The sequence below is a fragment of the Ovis canadensis genome, chromosome 15 (assembly GCF_042477335.2).
Source record: "Ovis canadensis isolate MfBH-ARS-UI-01 breed Bighorn chromosome 15, ARS-UI_OviCan_v2, whole genome shotgun sequence".
Classification (NCBI taxonomy): Eukaryota; Metazoa; Chordata; class Mammalia; order Artiodactyla; family Bovidae; genus Ovis; species Ovis canadensis.
Genome location: NC_091259.1, coordinates 54,423,881 through 54,443,799, shown reverse-complemented (window position 1 = coordinate 54,443,799; position 19,919 = coordinate 54,423,881). Strand labels below are relative to the sequence as shown.

Below are 19,919 nucleotides of genomic sequence, written 5' to 3'. Positions count from 1 at the left end.
TCATATTTGTTTAATGCCATTTCCTGAATTGATGCAGAATCTATCCTGGCCAAGTTTCTTTCTTTCTTTCTTTTTTATTATTCCTATAATAGAATAGCTCTAAATGGCATTACATTTGAGAATTGGAAATCTTGAATTTCCTATGAATGTTTTTGCATTCAAGCATTAGTAACTCTTCCTCACAATTTCATAGAGTGAAAAACATGCAATTAGAAATGAAAAGAATTTGTAACTTTCAGTCAATAACTGTATATTGATACAAATATTTGTATAGTTATTCTGAAGATTTTGTAGCCATCTGTAATGGACTTAATTTCCCTCTATGAAAATGACTTTCTTGAAGCTTTATATAATATTATGTATTTAAAAATAAAAACATTCAGAATAATAATATAAAATATGCAATTGGTATATTAAATGCACTTTATTCAATTTTATCATGTACTCATATATATCAGCTATTTTTTAAAGAAGAAGGAATTGAGGAAAAGAAAAATAAGGTTCTCACTCAAGAAATCTTCAACTCTTGCTATGATTGATTTAGTTTTAGATGTTTCATTTGGAAAAAATTGATATAAGGAAAGTTTTCATTCTGAGTGGATGGTATTTTAAGCTTGTTCTGGTAATGTGCCTTCTTTGTTTAGATACTGGAACCCTTATCTGTTCATTGAGTATTAATGGTTTTTCAAGTCATCAAGCACCTCCTGCTTTGTGATTTTCTTCCAGGCATCAGGAATTTCACCTTTATTGATAAATCTTTTGTCATATTTTTCTTCTAGCTTCAATCTGAAGTGACAGACAAACCATTTCCAGTATGGCTGGGTGGATGTGTCTGGGGTGATGCTCCATGTGGCATATTCCCCCCCTGCTTCTCGATAGGTCTTATATGGGATTCTTCTGTCATCATTCAAAATGAAAAAATCATCGCTTGCTACTGAACTAGTACAGAAATCAATGGAAAAATGGTCTGTTTGATGCCAGAACATTCCACTGAGAGCCTCTGGACGGTGGAAGGGAACACTGTGGTCTCCATCATGGGTAGGGATTGTATTTGTACAAATTGCTTTACAGAAGGGACACTGTTTCCAGCAGCCACAGAGATGTTCAGAGAGCATTTTCTGGATTTCAGGAATCATTTCTTCTACAAGTTTAGACAAACAATTCTGTTCTACCTTCTTCATTTCAGGATCCAAAGCTTCACTCATGGCCTCTTTAATAAACTTGATATCTTTTATCTCCTGATGTTCAATGCTTATCAAGTCTTTTCGTGGAAAGACCAAGGTACTCCCCAGGTGATGACAGAACAAATCTAACCACCCAGATGCTGTGCTGCTTTTATCTTTAGCTATTGCTGTAGATGCATGTACAGCTGAGAGGATGGCATTCTTGATGTCATCTAAACTCATTTGTAGAAAAGTCTTTATTTTTTCACTTCCTGTGTCAGAAAAATATCTTTTAACATGGTTTTCAATGTAATTCTTAAAAAATGATTCTGGATTATGAAGGTACTGCCAGTAGTTATCAAAATTTTCCTCTTCTGCCAGAGAGATGAGAATGTGTTTCTCCAGGTTAGCTCTGTTTTCATTGAATGCCCGGCAGGTGGTTCGAATGTCCCCAGCAATTTTGAGGGCCATGTTTTTCCTTATGGTGCTGGAGACTGCAGGTGTGAGTTTCTTCCACAGAAAATCAACAAATGTTTTAATTGAAGATGCTCCTTGACAAGAGATCTTAAAGCTCATGAAAAAATCACCTTTCTTGCTTTGTAGATAGTTAACAGGATCATTTGCCTTCTTGAATGCCTTTTGCATCTCCTTAAACTTCACTGATGCTCTTTGGAATAAACACAATGATAAGTCTATTTCATAATTTTTTGTAAATGTGTATCTTTTCTGAGTGGATGCAGACTTCACCCCCTCATGTATTATTTTCAAGATTTCATAGAAATAAGTTGAATTGTAATCATGCTTTTTCTGACATATTTTGTTAACAGTTTCATTAACTTTTGAAATGATGCAGTCAGTAGTCATATCTATGGAGAATATATCCAGGGGCTCTATTTTCATGGTAGAGAAACTCCAAGGTTTCCTGTTCATCTTAATATGTTTGTCACAGTTGATTTCAAACATTTCTCCAGAATAGTTCTCCAGTATGCTTGCCATGTCTTTTTCCTTCTTGAAATAATCAAAAAGGATGTTTTCAGCATCCACTTCAATATCCGGCTCTACAGCTGGAGGGAGACTTGAGGACACATCATAGACCCATTTTTTCCAAAGTGTATTGAATTTCTCATGGAGCTCTTCCTCGCTCAATTCGGTGCCATTTAGCGATAAAGCCAACTTCTGGCTTTTATCTAATAATTCCTTTTCATAACTTGACTTTTTGTTATCCAGGTTTTCTTGATTTTTTTTTAAATGAATAAGTTCTTTGGCTTTTCTTTGGACATCTAAAATTAGTGCCTCTTTAAGGGTTATCAGTTTATTTTCAAAATTTCCTTTCCACTGAACCAGCACTTCACTATCTGGGTCTTCATTAAAACATTTCTCAAGTTTTTGCTTGATGGCTTCATAGATCTCTGCAACTGGAGCCTCCAGAGTATATGTTTCAAGTGTCTGGATTTTTCCATTCTGAATCTGGTTGATCAGCTGGTCCTGTAATCTCTGCACATGACTCCTCAGCTCCCACGTCCAGGAGTTATACATGCTTTCCAGTTTGCTCATGGCCATGACTTCTTGAGTGTTCCTGAAGCTGAAGATAAAGTTCTCATTCAGCAGGGCTCTCCACAAATCTTGAACTCGGAATTTTACATTTGATATCTTCATGATGTTTCCCCTAGATTCCTGTTGGGCAGTCACAAGAATTTGGCTTTTGAGTTCCTGAACATTGTGACTGTAGCGAGGATTGGGAGGGGCCATTGGGGGATTGCCATCCCAGAGGTGAGCAAAGTAGTAGATGTGGGTATTGGCGTCAAACCTAATGACATCACTAAAGCAGGTTACATCGGAGCACTGCTCTTCTTCAGCTGCTATTGCTGCCATTTTATCCAATTTCTCCTCAAACCGCCTTCTTCCTTCCATATTTTGGTCTTTAGCTGTAACTTCCCCCACATTTTGATGGACAAAGAGGCAACTGGGAGAGATTTTTACTCGTTTCATTCTCAGAAAAGCTTGGACAACTATTTGTAGAATATCTTGCATTTCTGATGGATTTTCGCCAAAAATATTGATCAAAGTCAAGCTTCCGAGTCCGATGACAAAGGTTGCCAACTCATTGTCATGATTCTGGGACTTGTTGCTGAGTTCTGGGGCTCGAAGTCCCTCTGTGTCCACAACAAGCACAAAGTCAAAGCCAAGTTCATCTGTGAATGTCTCCTCCACTTTCAGAAGCTGCATGTAGGCCCCCCGGGTACACCTCCCAGCACTGACAGTGAACTGCAGCCCAAAAAGGGCATTCAGCAGGGTGGACTTCCCTGAACTCTGCAGGCCAAGGACAGAGAGAACAAAGAGCCGCTTGTTTCCAAGTTTTTCGGAGAGCTTGTCAAAAACAGCTGCCACCCACCTCAGGGGCACATATGAAACATCCCCATCCATCAGCTCAATGGGAACACCAGATATCATCAGATCTGCAGCAATGTGGGGAAAGGAGAGAAATAGGGTATCTTTCATGGGTGAAGCTTCTTCCAGAGCTTCATAGATCTGGCTAGCTTCTCTGAGAATGTGCTCAATTCCCAAGGTACAGTCATCAATCTCTCTGGAAATAGCTTCTATCTCTTTTTGCCAGTCTTTCAGAGAGCTACTCTTTGTGGCCTCTTGCTTTTTTTTTTGAACCAATGCCTTTTTCTTCTCCTTTAGATTTTCCAAGTGTCCTGCAGTCAGGTTGTCCAAAGCGACATTCAGCCATTGGAGGAAGTAGAGTTTGGTGTGAGTTTTTGAATGAGTTTGGAGAATTTCAAGGACAGAACGCATTAAAGCATTGAGAGGAAAGGCTTTTCTGAACTGTTTTTTTCTTATCATTTGTTTTTCTGTCTCAATCTCACTTTTGTGCTGTTCAATGCTGCGATTCCCCTTCTCTCTGAGATGATAGAGTTCTTTGTCCTTTGTACACCAAAGTTGCCACAGTTTTCCCTGAAGAGGTAGTAAGTGTTCCTTGACCTGAGGTATTTCCATTTCTCTCAGTAGGTTCATTAGATTCTCTGCCTTTTCTTTGGTTTCCTTGCAATCTCTCTGGTCTTCATCAATAAGCATTCCTTGCTTGCGAGCAATGTGGGCACAGTTATCCAAGCTGAGTGCAGTGTTAGAGAGCTCCAGCAAACGTCTGATTGCAGTTGTTAGCTCCTCTATTAATTCTGCCTCATTTCTGTTCCTGATCCCAATTCTCACTCTTGGGCCAGAATTATTGACTGTGACTTTTCCTTTATCATCAAGCAAAAGGATTAAAGGTTTTGATGACTGACACATGTCATGGACTATTTTTTGGTTTCCTTTATTGTGATCAGAAATTGACATCAGGATCACAATTATGGAAGAAACTTCCTTCAAAAAGGTGAGTTGCTTCTCATATTCCTTTGCATCTCCGTGAAGATTGGTAAAGGTCAAGCAGTTGTCAAATCTGTCCTGCTCTTCCCCCCCAGGACAGAACCAGGTGACTTCCACCACTCCTCCCATCAAGAGACAGTCTTTGCTGCTGCCTTTGCAATGTCGGTGAAAAAAGACATCATGTTTGCGTTCACTGAGAAGACAGTTCATGATCTGCGATTTGGAAGCAGAGAAGCCCGTTCCAACTCTAATAAAGGACACAATGGGGGCAGAAACGTGACACATCTGCTGATTCGTGTAATTGTCCTTCTTCTCATTTTTTGATTTCCCTACTTGCTGCCAGCTCCTTCGAATTTGTCTGAGAGACCAGAGAGAGAATTCTATTTGAGCATTGCAAGGATTAGGTATGAGAAGGGGGAGGGCAAACTGACAAATGGAAAGTTTGTCCAAAATATATTGTCTGGCAAAATCATCTGCACAGTGAAGAATTGCCATCTGAATATCCATAGGGTGAACATAGGGTCTGATATTAGTGGCTGCTGAAGGCTTAGTAGGATGAGCACTTTCTTCAGGTAGATCTTCATATGGATCAAAAGCCTCCCTTTCTTGATTTGAGGTGCTTGAATAGACTTGGTTCTCTGTGTATTCTTCATGTTTGATGATCAGGTATCTCAGCCCATAATCCAGCATCAGTAGCTTCTGTAGGAAATAGAAGGGAAGTTCTCTTTCAGAGCAGGGCTGGGTATTGTACACAGAAGTCTTGTGGATCAGCTGGAAGTTAGCTCTGCTCATTTTTCTTGGGTAGTAATGTTCTAGGCCTAGACGCTGGAGTAAGTCTTGGAAGGCTCCATTTTCTATGACTTCCTCCTTTTTCTTTTCATTATCATGTGCTTCATGGCGCTCTTTCTTTTCATGGAAGACACTCTGCAATTCTTTTATCACCTCCTCCACTTGCAATGAAGAGACAGTAGCCTCAAAATTCCCATAAATGAGCAGTCTCAAGTCTTTTTCTAGGTTTTCCCAATCATGATCTCCATGTTTGGTGAGGACATATACAACTTCTTTAGTCAAAGATCGTCCCATGTGATGTTTGATTAATGCCAAGCGTTGTGTTTTCTCATCTGGAGAAACAGCTTTGATGCCCGCTGTTGCTGTCAGACCTGTGAGCACCAGGAATGCCTGAGCCCTGTAGTTGCAAATATTTTTGAGCTCTTGGTATTTATTTTGCACAGTTTGCATTTTGTCCAATAGGAAATGTAACTCATCATGCCCCAGGAGATACTGAAATATATTGTCAATCACATGATATCCTGCACCAGATGCTATCAAAAGTAGCAAGACATGTGTGTCTGGCTTCCCTGTTTCCCGGAGGTGTTTCAAGAAGCAACCAAGAGACAAGCTGACCTCATAAGTCAGCTTTCTTTGAGCCTCCACCAACTCTGTGGATTCAGAGTTGGCCTTTACTTCCCTAAGGTCATTCTGTGCTTTGTTAAAGATTTCAATTAATTCAGATAATTGGGTGATAAGGACATTGTCTTCCTTTGGTTCTGACTGAAATACCCACTGCATAATGGATTGAGCCTGAGGAAAGTTTCTTACTGTATAAATGTGAGGATCCAAAAGACTACGCAACTGCGATTTAATAAACTTAGTTTCATGAATGGAAATGTTTTTGTAAAAGTTTACAGTGTTTACCAGAAAATTCTGCAGACCCAAGTCTCTGAGGCATATATTAGTCCAAATGGTATAGCGTTCCGTTTTTTTACTCAATCTTTGCATGAAATTTATCAGCCTTTTAAGTTGTTCTTCTGGATCAGAAACATCCCAGGATTTCACATCCTCTAGGAAAATCCTAGCCTCCTTCTCAATACTCAAGAGTTCTTCTCCCTCCTGGATCTGGGTAGTGAGTCCAGTTAGAACAGTATAGTTGTCTTTCAGGCAGTTAGCTACTTTAAGATGATCCTTAAAATCGTCTCTGTGGCCATAGCGGACAATGTCCCAAACAGGTACCAGCTGAAGTCCACGGTCAATGACATACCAGGTTTGATTATTGGCAACTAGACCAGCTTTCCAGTCAAAAAAGCCATTTGCTTCTGGTGGGCCACCTGTCTGGGCCACAGATAATTTGACTTCGGTTTGGAGATCTTGGAAGGTTGTTCTCTGAGAGGCTTTTTTCGAATCAGAGTCTGACATATCCAGACCTGTACCAATGTTCACTCCAAAGCCACTGTAACTGCCCCTTATGTAAATATCCAGGGCCTCTGCTGCTTGCTGTTTCACTTCAGCCAGCTGCTCTTTTTGGAAACCCTCTGAAATGGCTTTCCACCAGTAGATTCCCCCAAGGTGCAGAGGGCCCTGATCAGCATGAGACCCAAACCTCTGGAAGAAGGCTTCAGTCCTATGCCTCAGCAAGTGTAGTTTGTCTGGGTCTTCTGATTGATCCAAAAGATCTTCAATGTCTTTTAAATCCTGGAGAGCAGCATTGGAAAGTTGGAGCTGGTCAATGGGAAAGATGCAGGAGGCCAGTGGGATATAGCTGAACTTGGTTGAGCAGAAATAAGAGTGTGTAGAATGTGACTGTTGCAGTTCCTTGGATTCAAAATGCATGCTCTGATCCATACCAGCTTCCAGGCTAACTCCCCAACCTCCACCCTTTGCTAAGGCAGTTATGCTGAAGCCCAGCTTCTCTATAGTCTGAGTGAACATGGATTCTTCTTGAGAAGATGCAAATTCCTTCATTTCTGTCCGTGTAGCCTGATTAGGGCCACGGAGTACAAACTCCTTGGGGACACAGAGTAGCTCCTCTTTCTTCTCTAGGAGACACCTTTGGTCACTGGTTTTGTAAATTCCCTGTAGGGCTAGTCCTCCAGATGCATATCTCACCAGCTCTCTATCTGGGAGACTTTTGCTGTGAGAAAGTGCCCCCTCCATGACCTTGAGTTGTCTCTGCCTATCTTCCATGACTTCTCCTGGGGGGTTTTCAGGAGATGGCAAGAACTCTTTGGGGATCTCCATTGTTTGCCTCAGCCCTGCTTCCTTTTTTCTCACTGCCTCTTCCTGTTGTTGGCTCCGTTTGACAGCATTTCTCTTTGTTCCTGCAGTGCCTGTTCTGCCTCCTTCTGCCCTTTCTTTAATGATTCCCCCCAAGACTCCTATAACTCTGAAAGAGTATTTGAGTGTGACAGGTTAAGCTGTTTCTCCAGGGCCCTTTTCTCCCAGGAATGTTTCACCTGGCATTTCAGTTTCTGGAGGTCTTTTTCTTCTAGGTGTTGTAAGGCATGGGCAGAAGTCACACCCAGGTGTTCCTGCAGCTTTAACAACTAGTACTCAACTGCCAGTGCTACTTCTCTGAGCATCTCTTGGAGATCTTTCCCATTTTTTCCTCTGAGCAGGGGTTCATTGGGCATAGACTCTGCTGTGTCCATGGCTGTTGGAAGAAAACATACTCAGTTAGCCTGTGGCATGTTAATAGGCAGAATTCTGTGATTAATTTGAAGAAATCTGTTGCTTTTGTATACACTAATAATGAACTATCAGAAAAAAAATTCAGGGAATAATCCCATTTATGATCAAATTAAAAAGAATGAAATTCCACGGGATAAACTTAACCAAGAATGTGCAAGAACTATATTCTCAAAAGTATAAACACTGATGAGGGTATTTGAAAATGTTGAAAAGGAATGGAAAGATATCCTGTGTTCCTTGATTAGAGGGATAATGTTATTAAAAATGGCCATATTGTCCAAAGCAATCTATAGATTTAATGCAATGATTATCAAAATACCCAGGACACTTTCACAAAAGTAGGACAAAATGATTCTAAAAAATTTTTTTGAAACCACAAAGACTCAATTGCCAAAGCTGACTGGAGAAAAAAAAAATAGCTGTATGTATCACGTTCCCTATTCAGACTATACTCTAAAGCTACATTAATCAAAAGAGCATGATATTGGCATAAAAGCAAACACACAGATCAGTGGAAAAGAGTAGAGAGCCGAGAAATAAACCTACACACTTATGGTCAATAATCTATGACAAAATAGGTGAGAAAACAATGGGAAAAAAGATAATTCCAATCAGTGGTGGTGGGAAAACTGCATAGCTACATTAAAGGAATATCAGGAAAAAAATGGGCAAAGAATAAATAGATGTTTCTCCAAAGAAGACATACAGATGACCAACAGGCACATGAAAAGTCACTCAACATTGTTAATTGTTCAGTTCAGTTCAGTTCAGTCACTCAGTCATGTCCGACTCTTTGCGACCCCATGAATAGCAGCATGCCAGGCCTCCCTGTCCATCACCAGCTCCCAGAGTTCACTCAAACTCATGTCCATCGAGTCGGTGATGCCATCCAACCATCTCATCCTCTGTTGTCCCCTTCTCCTCCTGCCCCCAATCCCTCCCAGCGTCAGGGTCTTTTCCAATGAGTCAAATCTTCGCATGAGGTGGCCAAAGTACTGGAGTTTCAGCTTTAGCATCAGTCCTTCCAGTGAACACCCAGGACTGATCTCCTTTAGGATGGACTGGTTGGATCTCCTTGCAGTCCAAGGGACTCTCAAGAGTCTTCTCCAACACCACAGTTCAAAAGTAGTTAATTGTTAGGGAAATGCAAATCAAAACCATAATGAGGTATCACCTCAAGCCAATCATAATGGCCATCATCATATATTCTACAAATAATAAATGCTAGAGAAGCTGTAGAAAAAAGGGAACCCTTGTGTACTGTTGCTGAGAATTTAAATTGGTTTAACCACTGTGGAAAGGATTGTAGGGTTTACTCAATAATGAAAAATAGTATCACAATATTACCCAGCAATTCCACTCCTGTGCATATATGCAAAGGAAATGAAGACAGGATATTGAAGAGATATATGCACCCCCATATTTACTGCATTGTTATTCACAGTAGCTAAGATATGGAAACAGCCTAAGGGTCAGTCCATGGCTTAATGGATAAAGGATATATGATACAGCATGGACATGTGTGCGTACAGACACAGACACTCAGCGGAATATTATACAGTCACAAGAAAGAGGGAAGTCCTGCCATTTGTGTGCGACAACAGGGATGGACCTTGAGTGCATTATGCTAAGTGCGATAAGCCAGACCAAGCAAGAGAAATTCTGTATAATATCACTTACATGTGGAATCTAAAAAAGCCAAACTTGTAAAACTAGAGTAGTTTGGTGGTTACCAGGGGTTGGAAGGTGTAGGAATTAGGGAGGTACTGTTTAAAGGCACAAATGTGCCATCACTAGATGAATAAGGCCTAGACATCTAGGCTCCCCTGGTGGCCCAGATGGTAAAGAATCTGCCTGCAATGCAGGAGATCTGGGTTTGATTCCTAGGTTGGGAAGATCCCCTGGAAGAGGGCATGGCAACCCATTCCAGTATTTTTTCCTGGAGAATCCTCATGGATACAGGAGCCTGGCGGGCTACAGTTCATGGGATTGCAAAGACTTGGACACATTGAGCGCCTAAGCATAGCACATAGCACACATAGTGACTATAAACAATACACGGTATTTTAAACCTCAAAGCTGCCAAGGGACTTAATTGTTCTCAACACAATAAAGAAATGATACTGTGAGGTGATAGAGGTGTTAGCTAACTCTATCTTGGTCATATAGCAATATAAAAATGTATCATATCAGCACCTTGTATACCTTAGACTTATGCAAGGTTGTATGTTAGTTTATCTCAATAAATAAAATGCACTTCTTAGCTGATTTATACTTGTTACCCACTTCTCACTCTTCCTCTGACACTAGTTAATATCATTATATTATATATATATCTATTTTATATTATAAACTATATATGTGTAATCAAATTCTCTTTATCTACTGATGCCATCTTAATGTGTGTATGTAGAACCAAATACTCTTATATTCAGTGTTTTCTCAATGTTATGTTTTTAACCCCACTATCTTTGAGACATATTATATGAGATGAGATTTCACACGTTTCAACTTCACACATAGTTCAGGTTTCCTCTCTTCTTGTATTTCCTGTCCTACTGAATGTCACTATTATAATCCTACGCATCCTTCCTCCTAATGTGAATGTAGTTTCATGTCCTTTCAAATTATCCTTTTCTTTTTTTTTTTTTGTATTAACATATCTTATTTTTTTAATTTTAATTTTATTTTACTTTATAATACGGTATTGTTTTTGCCATACCTTGACGTGAATCCGCCACGGGTGTACATGAGTTCCCAATCCTGAACCCCCCTCCCACTTCCTACCCTATATCATCTCTCTGGATCATCCCTGTGCACCAGCCCCAAGCATCCTGTATCCTGTATCTTTCCTTTTCAATCTCTCCTAAATGTCAATTCTTTTTAATCCCCTACCAGCTCTCCCTTAGATTTTCCCTTCATTTTGTCTTTACGGAATCACTCTAATTGTCATCTCATCTTACAATCATTTTGATTTTGTGCTTTCTGTCTTCACCAGTGTCACTAAAATTTGAATCTAAATTTAATGGCAGACTCAGTAATTCAAAAAACAACTTTTCTGGGCTTCTCTGGTGGACAGTGGTTAGGAATCCACCTTGCAATGCAGGGAACACTCGTCCGATCCCTGGTCCAGGAAGATCCCACATGCCATGGGCAACTAAGCCTGCGCACCACAACATCTGCACCAGTGCTTAGAGCCCACAAGGCACAACTACTGAGCCCATGTGCTGCTGCTACTAAAACCCGTCTGCCCTAGGGGCTGTGCTCCACCATAAAAGAAGCCACCACAATGAGAGGCCCTGAGTGCACATGCAAAGGAAGTGAAGACAGGATATGGATGAGATGTATGCAGTGTGCACGGCAACTAGAGTAGCCCCCACTTACTGCAGCTAGAGAAAGCCTGCGCACAGCAGTAAGGACCCAGCGCAGCCAAAACATAAATTAACGAAAAAAGAGAACAACTTTTCCAACTGAGTTATCTAAAATATCTAGATAAAATTTTAAGACAAATTCTTTGCAGTCTCAAGGAATTTAATAGAAAGTGAAATAATATATGATGGAAGAGGTAAATAAATTTGAAGCAAGCGAAACACTTCCATGACAAATTAAAGACAACACTTATGATACCATTGGATACACCTCAGAAGACAAAAGGAATTCACAATCAGACATATCATAGTGAAGCTGCAGAAAATACAAGAGGAAAAGCAAATAATTTAGGGAAAAGAAGATTTTTAAAAATTAATGTATTTTGATTGGAGAATAACTTTACAATATTGTGATGGTTTGCCATACATCAACATGAATCAGCCACAGGTATATAGGTGTCCCCCACAATTCTGAACCCCTCTTCCAACCTTCCTCCCCACCCTATCCTGGGTTGTCCCAGGACACCTACTCTGGATGCTCTGCTTCATGCATCAAACTTGCACTGGTCATCTATTTTACATATGGTAATGTACATGTTTCAGGGGTATTCTCTCAAACCATCTCACCATCAACTTCTCCTATGGAGTTCGAAAGTCTGTTTTTTACATCTATGTCTCCCTTGCTGGCCTGCGTGTAGGATTGTCAGTACTATCTTTCTAAATTCCATATATGTGTGTTTTTATACAGTATTTGTCATTCTCTCTCTGACATTTCATTCTGTATAACAGGCTCCAGGCTCATCCACCTCGTTAGAACTGACCCACATGCATTCTTTTTAATAGCTGAGTAGTATTTCATTGTGTTTATGTACTACAACCTCCTTATCCATTCGTCAGCGGATGTCTAGGTTGCTTCCCTGTCCCAGCTACTGTAAATAGTGCTGCACTGAATACTGGGGTGCATGTGTTTCTTTTAATTCTTGCTTCCTTGGAGTGTATGCCAAACAGTGGGATTATTGGGTGGTATGGCAGTTCTAGTCCCAGTTTTTTAAGGAATCTCCACACTGTTCTCCATAGTTGCTGTACCAGTTTGCATTCCTACCAACAGTGTAAGAGCATTCCCTTTTTTCTACACCCTCTCCAGCATTTATTGTTTATAGACTTTGATGATGGCCATTCTGACCAATGTGAGATGATACTTCTTTGTGGTTTTGATTTGCATTTATCTAATAATGAGTGATATTGAGCATCTTCTCCTGTCTTTATTAGCCATGTGTACATCTTCTTGGATCTTTTTACATCTTTTGCCCACTTTTTGATTGGATTGTTCATTTTTCTGGTATTGAGCTACATGAGCTGCTTGTATATTTTGGAGATTAACTCTTTGTCCGTTTTTTCATTTGCTATTACTTTCTCCCATTCTGAGGACTGTCTTAGAAATCAGAGTTTATCTTCAAATAATAATTAGAGAATGATGACCTCAACAGTGCTGATGGAAGCCAGAAGGCAGTAGGATGGAGGGTTAAACCTACTGAAAGAAAATAGCTGACAAAGTAGGATTCTATACAGAGTTAAAAATATCTTTAAAGAATTATGGTGGCAGAAAAACATTGAAAACAGCACAGTAACAGAATCTGTTACCTAGAAATGCACATTGAAGGAACTACTAAGGCATGTTTTTTCAGGAGAAGGAAAATATCAACAATGAATAGTCAGAGATGCAGGAAAAGATGGTGAGCAACAAAGGAATAATTATATGGAAAAATCTAAATAAATGCTCAAAACAGTGGGGTTTAAAATACACGATGGCAATTGCATTTAGGCTGGAGTGTGCAGCCAAATGGACTTAAAGGACCCTCAGTTCTTTGAGGTATTTGAGTGGAAGGTCAAAGAGTCTGTTGGTTTTGTAGAATATATGTTGTAATTACTGGTACAATCTCAAATATAAGAGTCAAGAATATATCAGTCTAATATGATAATCTAAAAATGTAAAAAGGAATTATATACCACAACCATGTGGGATTTACCTCAGGTAAGCAAAGTGGATTCAACATTCAGAGTCAATTCATGTAATATACTACAATGAACTAAGAAGAAAAACCACATGGAGAGAACCCATTTGACAAAATCCAATACTTACTCATTATTAAAACTTCCAGCAAGCTAAGAATAGAGGGGAACTTACTGAACTTGAGAAAAGACATTAACAAAAGCCCTACTATTAACATTACACTTAATGGTAAGAACCTAGAAGCTTTCCTCTTAAAGAAAAATTGGTTAAAGATATCCCCTCTAATCACTCCTATCACACATCCTATTGGAAGAGTTAGTTAATAAGATAAGGAAATAAAATATACTGATTGGGAAAAAATAAATAAAACATGTCTTTATTTGTAGATGACACTATGCAAAAAATGCCAAAGAATCAACAAAAAAATCTGGAACTGATAAGTGAATACAACAAAGTTGTAAAATATCAGGGTTAGAATACATAAACTATTGTTTTTTAATATGCTAGCAATAACCAATTGGAATTTGAGATTAAAAACACAATACCATTTAAACTAGCACCCTCACAAAATAAATACTTAAATGTAAATTTAATAAAATATGTGCCAGAGCTATATAAGGAAAACTACAAAACTGATGAAAGAAATCAATGTGTATATATATACATTGATATATATGTTTATGATATATTTATAAATATGAAGAGATATTTATGTTTAATATTGTTAAGGCATCAGTTCTTCCCAACTTAATTTATAGAGACAGTCTCTTCTTCAGCAGCACAATTTGAAAGCCTCAGTTCTTCAGCATTCAGCTTTCTTTATGGTCCAACTCTCACATCTGCACATAACTGCTAGAAAACCTATAGCTTTGACTATATGGACCTGTGATGATAAAGTGATGTCTCTGCTTTTTAATGTGCTGTCTAGGTTATTATCACTGTTTAGTAAAAAAAAAAAAAATTGAGCTATCAAGCTATGAGACACAGAAGAATCTTAAATCACAGTGCTGTGTGAAAGATACCAGTCTGATATTGCTACATACTTTATGATTCCAAGTATATGAAACAGTTGAAGTCAAAACTATAGAGACTGTAAAAAAGATCAGTAGCTGCCAGGGTTTGTGGAGAGAAAAAAAATTGGTGCCAATAGACTTGCTTAATGCAGGGTTGACACAAAACTTCAGTTTGTAAAAAACACAATATCCACAAAGCACAATAAAATGATATGACTGTATACCTATTCAGTTCAATCAGTCACTCAGTAGTGTCCAACTTTGTGACCCCATGGACTGCAGCACACCAGGCCTCCCTGTCCATCACCAACTCCCGGAGTTTACCCAAACTCATGTCCATTGAGTCGTAGATGCCATCCAGCCATCTCATCCTCTGCTGTCCCCTTCTCCTCCTGCCTCAATCTTTACCAGTATCTGGGTCTTTTCAAATGAGTCAGTACTTCTCATCAGGTGGCCAAAGTTTTGGAGTTTTATCTTCAATAGCAGTGCTTCCAATGAACACTCAGGACTGATCTCCTTTAGGATGGACTGGTTGGATCTCCTTGAAGTCCAAGGGACTCTCAAGAGTCTTCTCCAACACTACAGATCAAAAGCATCAATTCTTTGGTGCTCAGGTTTCTTTATAGTCCAACTCTCACCTCCATACATGACTACTGGAAAAACCACAGCTTTGACTAGAAGGACCTTTGTTGGCAAAGTAATGTCTTTGCTTTTAATATGCTGTCTGCTGCTGCTGCTAAGTCGCTTGAGTCGTGTCCGACTCTGTGCAATCCCATAGATGGCAGCCCACAAGGCTTCATCATCCCTGGGATTCTCCAGGCAAAAACACTGGAGTGGGTTGCCATTTCCTTCTCCAATGCATGAAAGTAAAAAGTGAAAGTGAAGTCGTTCAGTTGTATCCGACTCTTAGCGACCCCATGGACTGCAGCCTACCAGACTCACCCGTACACGGATTTTCCAGGCAAGAGTACTAGAGTGGGGTGCCATTGCTTTCTCCGAATATGCTGTCTAGGTTGGTCATAACTTTCCTTCCAAGGAGTAAGCGCCTTTTACTTTCATGGCTACAGTCACCAACTGCAGTGATTTTGGAGACCCCCAAAAATAAAGTCTACCACTATTTCCTCATCTATTTGCCATGAAGTGATGGGACCAGATGCCATGATCTTTGTTTTCTGAATGTTCAGCTTTAAGCCAACTTTTTCACTCTCCTCTTTCACTTTCATCAAGAGGCTCTTTAGTTCCTCTTCACTTTCTGCCATAAGGGTGGTGGCATCTGCTTTTCTGAGGTTATTGATATTTCTCCTGGCAGTCTTGATTCCAGCTTGTGATTCATCCAACCCAGCACTTCTCATGATGTATTCTGCATATAAGTTAAATGAGCAGGATGACAATATAGAGCCTTGATGTACTCCTTTTCCTATTTGGAACCATTCTGTTGTTCTATGTCCAGTTCTAACTGTTGTTTCCTGACCTGCATACAGATTCCTCAAGAGGCATGTCAGGTGGTCTAGTATTCCCATCTCTTTCAGAATTTTCCAGTTTGTTGTGATCCACACAGTCAAAGGCTTTGGCATAGTCAATAAAACAGAAATAGATGTTTTTCTGGAACTCTCTTGCTTTTTCAATGATCCAGTGGATGTTGGCAAATTGATCTCTGGTTCCTCTGCCTTTTCTAAACATCTGGAACATCTGGAAGTTCATGGTTCACGTATTGCTGAAGCCTGGCTTGCAGAATTTTGAGCATTACTTTACTAGCATGTGAGATGAGTGCAATTGTGCAGTAGTTTGAGCATTCTTTGGCATTGGTACACCTATTAGAAAGGCTAAAATTCAGATCACTAGCAACACTGTGGCTGGCAAGGATGTGGTGTGAAAGCAATTCTTATTCATTGTTTCTGGGAATGCAAATGGAATAGCTACTTTGAAAGATAGTTTGTTTCATTATTACAAAGCTTAAATGTTCTTTTTCCATATGACTAGCAATGATGCTCCTTGGTATTTATACCTAAATTATACTCACAAAAACTAATACAAAGATGTCTATAGCAACCTTATTTACAATTTCAAAAACTTGGAGACAACCAAGACATCCTTCAGTAGGTGAGTGGCTAAATAAACTGTGATACTTCTAGACATTGGAATATTATTCAGTTCTATCAAAAAAAAAAAAGAAAAGAAAAGAAAAGAAAATGAAAACAATTAAATGAAACAAAAGGAGAAGCCATGGAGGAAATGTAAATGTGTATTGCTAAACGCATAAAGCCAGATCAAAAAGTCTATATACTCTGATTCCAATTGTAATATATTCTGGAATAAACAAAATTATAGTGAAAGCACGAAGATGAGTGGTTACAAGGAAAGGATGAGAAGGAGGAGCACAGAGGATTTTTAGGGCAATGAACCTATTCTGTATATTTAAAAGTTTGTTTCACTTCATTTGACATTTTTCAAAACCCACAGAATACGCAAGACATACACAAACTATGTGCTCTGGGTGATTCTGATATTTCAGCGTGGATCCATCACTATAACAAATGTGCCACTTTGTTGGGGAATATTGATAATGCAGGAGATTACGCATTTGTGGGCCAAGAGGTAGACGGGAAATCGTTTTTGCGATTTTTGGGTCATTTTTGTGTAAACCTGAACCTCCTCTAAAACATTAATTCAATAAAAATAAAGCAAAGTTTACAGACTTGGTGAAATTGAATCTACAACTACTTTGGGAAAGATTTACTATTACCGTATATTTTGTACCTGATAAAACAAACCAAGAAAAAATCAGTAAATACAAAGAGCACTCAAACAATGTAATTAACAACTCAACCTAATGTCCTCATTGAAAACTGGTCACAACATGTTTGCATTGTGTCTCTAATGACTTGTGGGAAACTTCTAGGCTCAGCACAAACAAACTGTTCATCTGGGCAGAGGACAGCCTCATATTTGGGTCTTATTTGTGGACAGTTGAAATGAGAGAAGAAAGTTGAATACCTGGGGTAAGGGCATGAAGATATGTATTTGGAGAGCCAATGTAGAGATCTGCCTAAGACAGAGATGTGGTCTTCAGCAGACAGGACTCCCCATGAAGCTGGATCATAAAGGATGTCCCAATTTGCACTTATCACCAGATTTCCAGACCTCTTCCTCCTTTTGTTTTCCCGTCACATTCATTCCACTCTAATTTTTCCAGTGTCTCAGGTTCCAAATAGTTCTCTCTGACTTCTGTGTCTGTTCAGCTCACTAAAATCCGACATCATGTTCTCAAAATTTTCCGTCCTGTTGAAACCCACGAACAGGTTTGTTATACAAACCCATACAGGTTTGTATGATATCATACATATCATAGACTATGTATCAGGTGTTCTGATTGAAAATGGGCTTATAAGTATGAATAAGTCATGGTCAGAGAAGGTTCTACATCAGTCTAGGAGGAAAGAAAATCATGAGTAGTCTAGGAGAAGTGAGAAACAGAGCTTTAACGGGAGCTCCTCTAATCCTCACTGGACTAATTTTAGTTCTTGATCCCCTAGAGAATGCATAAGGTTCATCCAACTTCTTAGAGCTCTGCTCTCTCAGTTCAGTTCAGTTCAGTCGCTCAGTCATGTCCAACTCTTTGCGACCCCGTGGACTGCAGCATGCCAGGCTTCCCTGTCCATCACCATCTCCTGGAGCTTGCTCAAATTCATGTTAATTGAGTTGGTGATGCCAACCAACCATCTCATTCTCTGTTGTCCCCTTCTCCTTCTGCCTTCAATCTTTCCCAGCATCAGGGTCTTTTCCAATGAGTCAGCTCTTCACATCAGGTGGCCAAAGTATTGGAGTTTCAGCTTCAGCATCAGTCCTTCCAATGAATATTTAGGATTGATTTCATTTAGGATTGACTAGTTGGATCTCCTTGCAGTCCAAGGGACTCTCAAGAGTCTTCTCCAACACCACAGTTTAAAAGCATAAATACTTTAGCTTTCAGCTTTCTTTACTGTCCAACTCTCATATCCATACATGACTACTGGAAAAATCATAGCTCTGACTAGATGGACCTTGGTTGGCAAAATAATGTCTCTGCTTTTTCATATGCTGTCTAGGTTGGTCATAACTTTTCTTCCAAGAAGTATCTTTTAATTGCATGGATGCAGTCACCATCTGCAGTGATTTTAGAGCCCAAGAAAATAGTCTCTCACTGTTTCCATTGTTTCCCAATCTATTTGCCATGAAATGATGGGACAGGATGCCATGATCTTCATTTGTTGAATGCTGAGTTTTAACCAGCTTTTTCACTCTCCTATTTCAATTTCATCAAGGAGCTCTTCAGTTCCTCTTCACTTTCTGCCATAAGAGTGGTGTCATCTGCAGTCTGAGATTATTGATATTTCTCCCAGCAGTCTTGATTCCAGCTTGTGCTTTATCCAGCCTGGCATTATGCATGATGTACTCTGCATATAAGTTAAATAAGCAGGATGACAATATACCGTCTTATACTCCTTTCCCAACTTGGAACCAATCTGTTGTTCCATGTCCGGTTCTAACTGTTGATTCTTGACCTGCATACAGATTTCTCAGGAGGCAGGTAAGGTGGTCTGGTATTCCCATCTCTTGAAGAATTTTCCAAAGTTTGTTTCAATTCACACAAAGGCTTTACTGTAGTCAATGAAGCAGAAGTAGCTATTTTTTCTGGAATTCTGCTTTTTCTATGATCCAATGGATATTGGCAATTTGATCTCTGGTTCCTCTGTCTTTTCTGAATCTAACTTGAACATCTGAAAGTTCATGGTTCATGTACCGTAGAAGTCTGGCTTGGAGAGTTTTGAGCATTACTTTACTAGCATGTGAGATGAGTGCAATTGTGTGGTAGTTTGAACATTCTTTGCCATTGCCCTTCTTTGTGATTGGAATGAAAACTGACCTTTTCCAGTCCTGTGGCCACTGCTGTGTTTTCCAGATTTGCTGGCATATTGAGTGCAACACTTTAACAGCATCATCTTTTAGGCTTTGAAATAGCTCAACTGGAATTCCATCACCTCCTCTAGCTTTGTTCATAGTGACCCTTCCTAAGGCCCATTTGACTTTGTATTGCAAGATGTCTGGCTCTAGGTTAGTGATCACACCATCATGGTTATCTGGGTCATGAAGATCTTTTTTGTATAATTCTTCTGTGTATTCTTGGCACTTCTTCTTAATATCTTCTGTTTCTGTTAGGTCCATACCATTTCTGTCCTTTATTTTGCCCATCTTTACATGAAATGTTCCCTTGGCATCTTTAATTTTCTTGAAGAGATCTAGTCTTTCCCATTCTAAAGTTTTCCTCTATTTTTTGTATTGATCACTGAGGAAGGCTTTCTTATCTCTCCTTGCTATTTGGAACTCTGCATTCAAATGGGTTTATCTTTCCTTTTCTCCTTTGCCTTTAGCTTCTTTTCTTTCCTCAGCTATTTGTAAGGCCTCCTCAGAAAGCCATTTTGCCTTTTTGCATTTCTTTTTCTTGTGGATGATCTTGATCACTGTCTCCTGTACAGTGTCACGAACCTCTGTC

The 19,919-nt window shown here is 39.4% G+C and overlaps 1 protein-coding gene across 6 annotated transcripts in view; it reads right to left on the bottom strand.

The window, feature by feature from the left end:
• Nucleotides 1-405: 405 nt before the first annotated feature.
• The window catches only part of LOC138420281 (interferon-induced very large GTPase 1-like), an 86,913-nt gene continuing 67,399 nt past the window's right edge, over nt 406-19,919 (bottom strand). For all 6 annotated transcript variants that reach the window (XM_069553383.1, XM_069553385.1, XM_069553382.1 and 3 more), the window contains one exon: nt 406-7,959. In XM_069553383.1, coding sequence (XP_069409484.1) covers nt 675-7,547 — 6,873 coding nt within the window. In that variant the 5' untranslated portion in view covers nt 7,548-7,959 and the 3' untranslated portion in view covers nt 406-674. The remainder of the gene's footprint in view (nt 7,960-19,919) is intronic.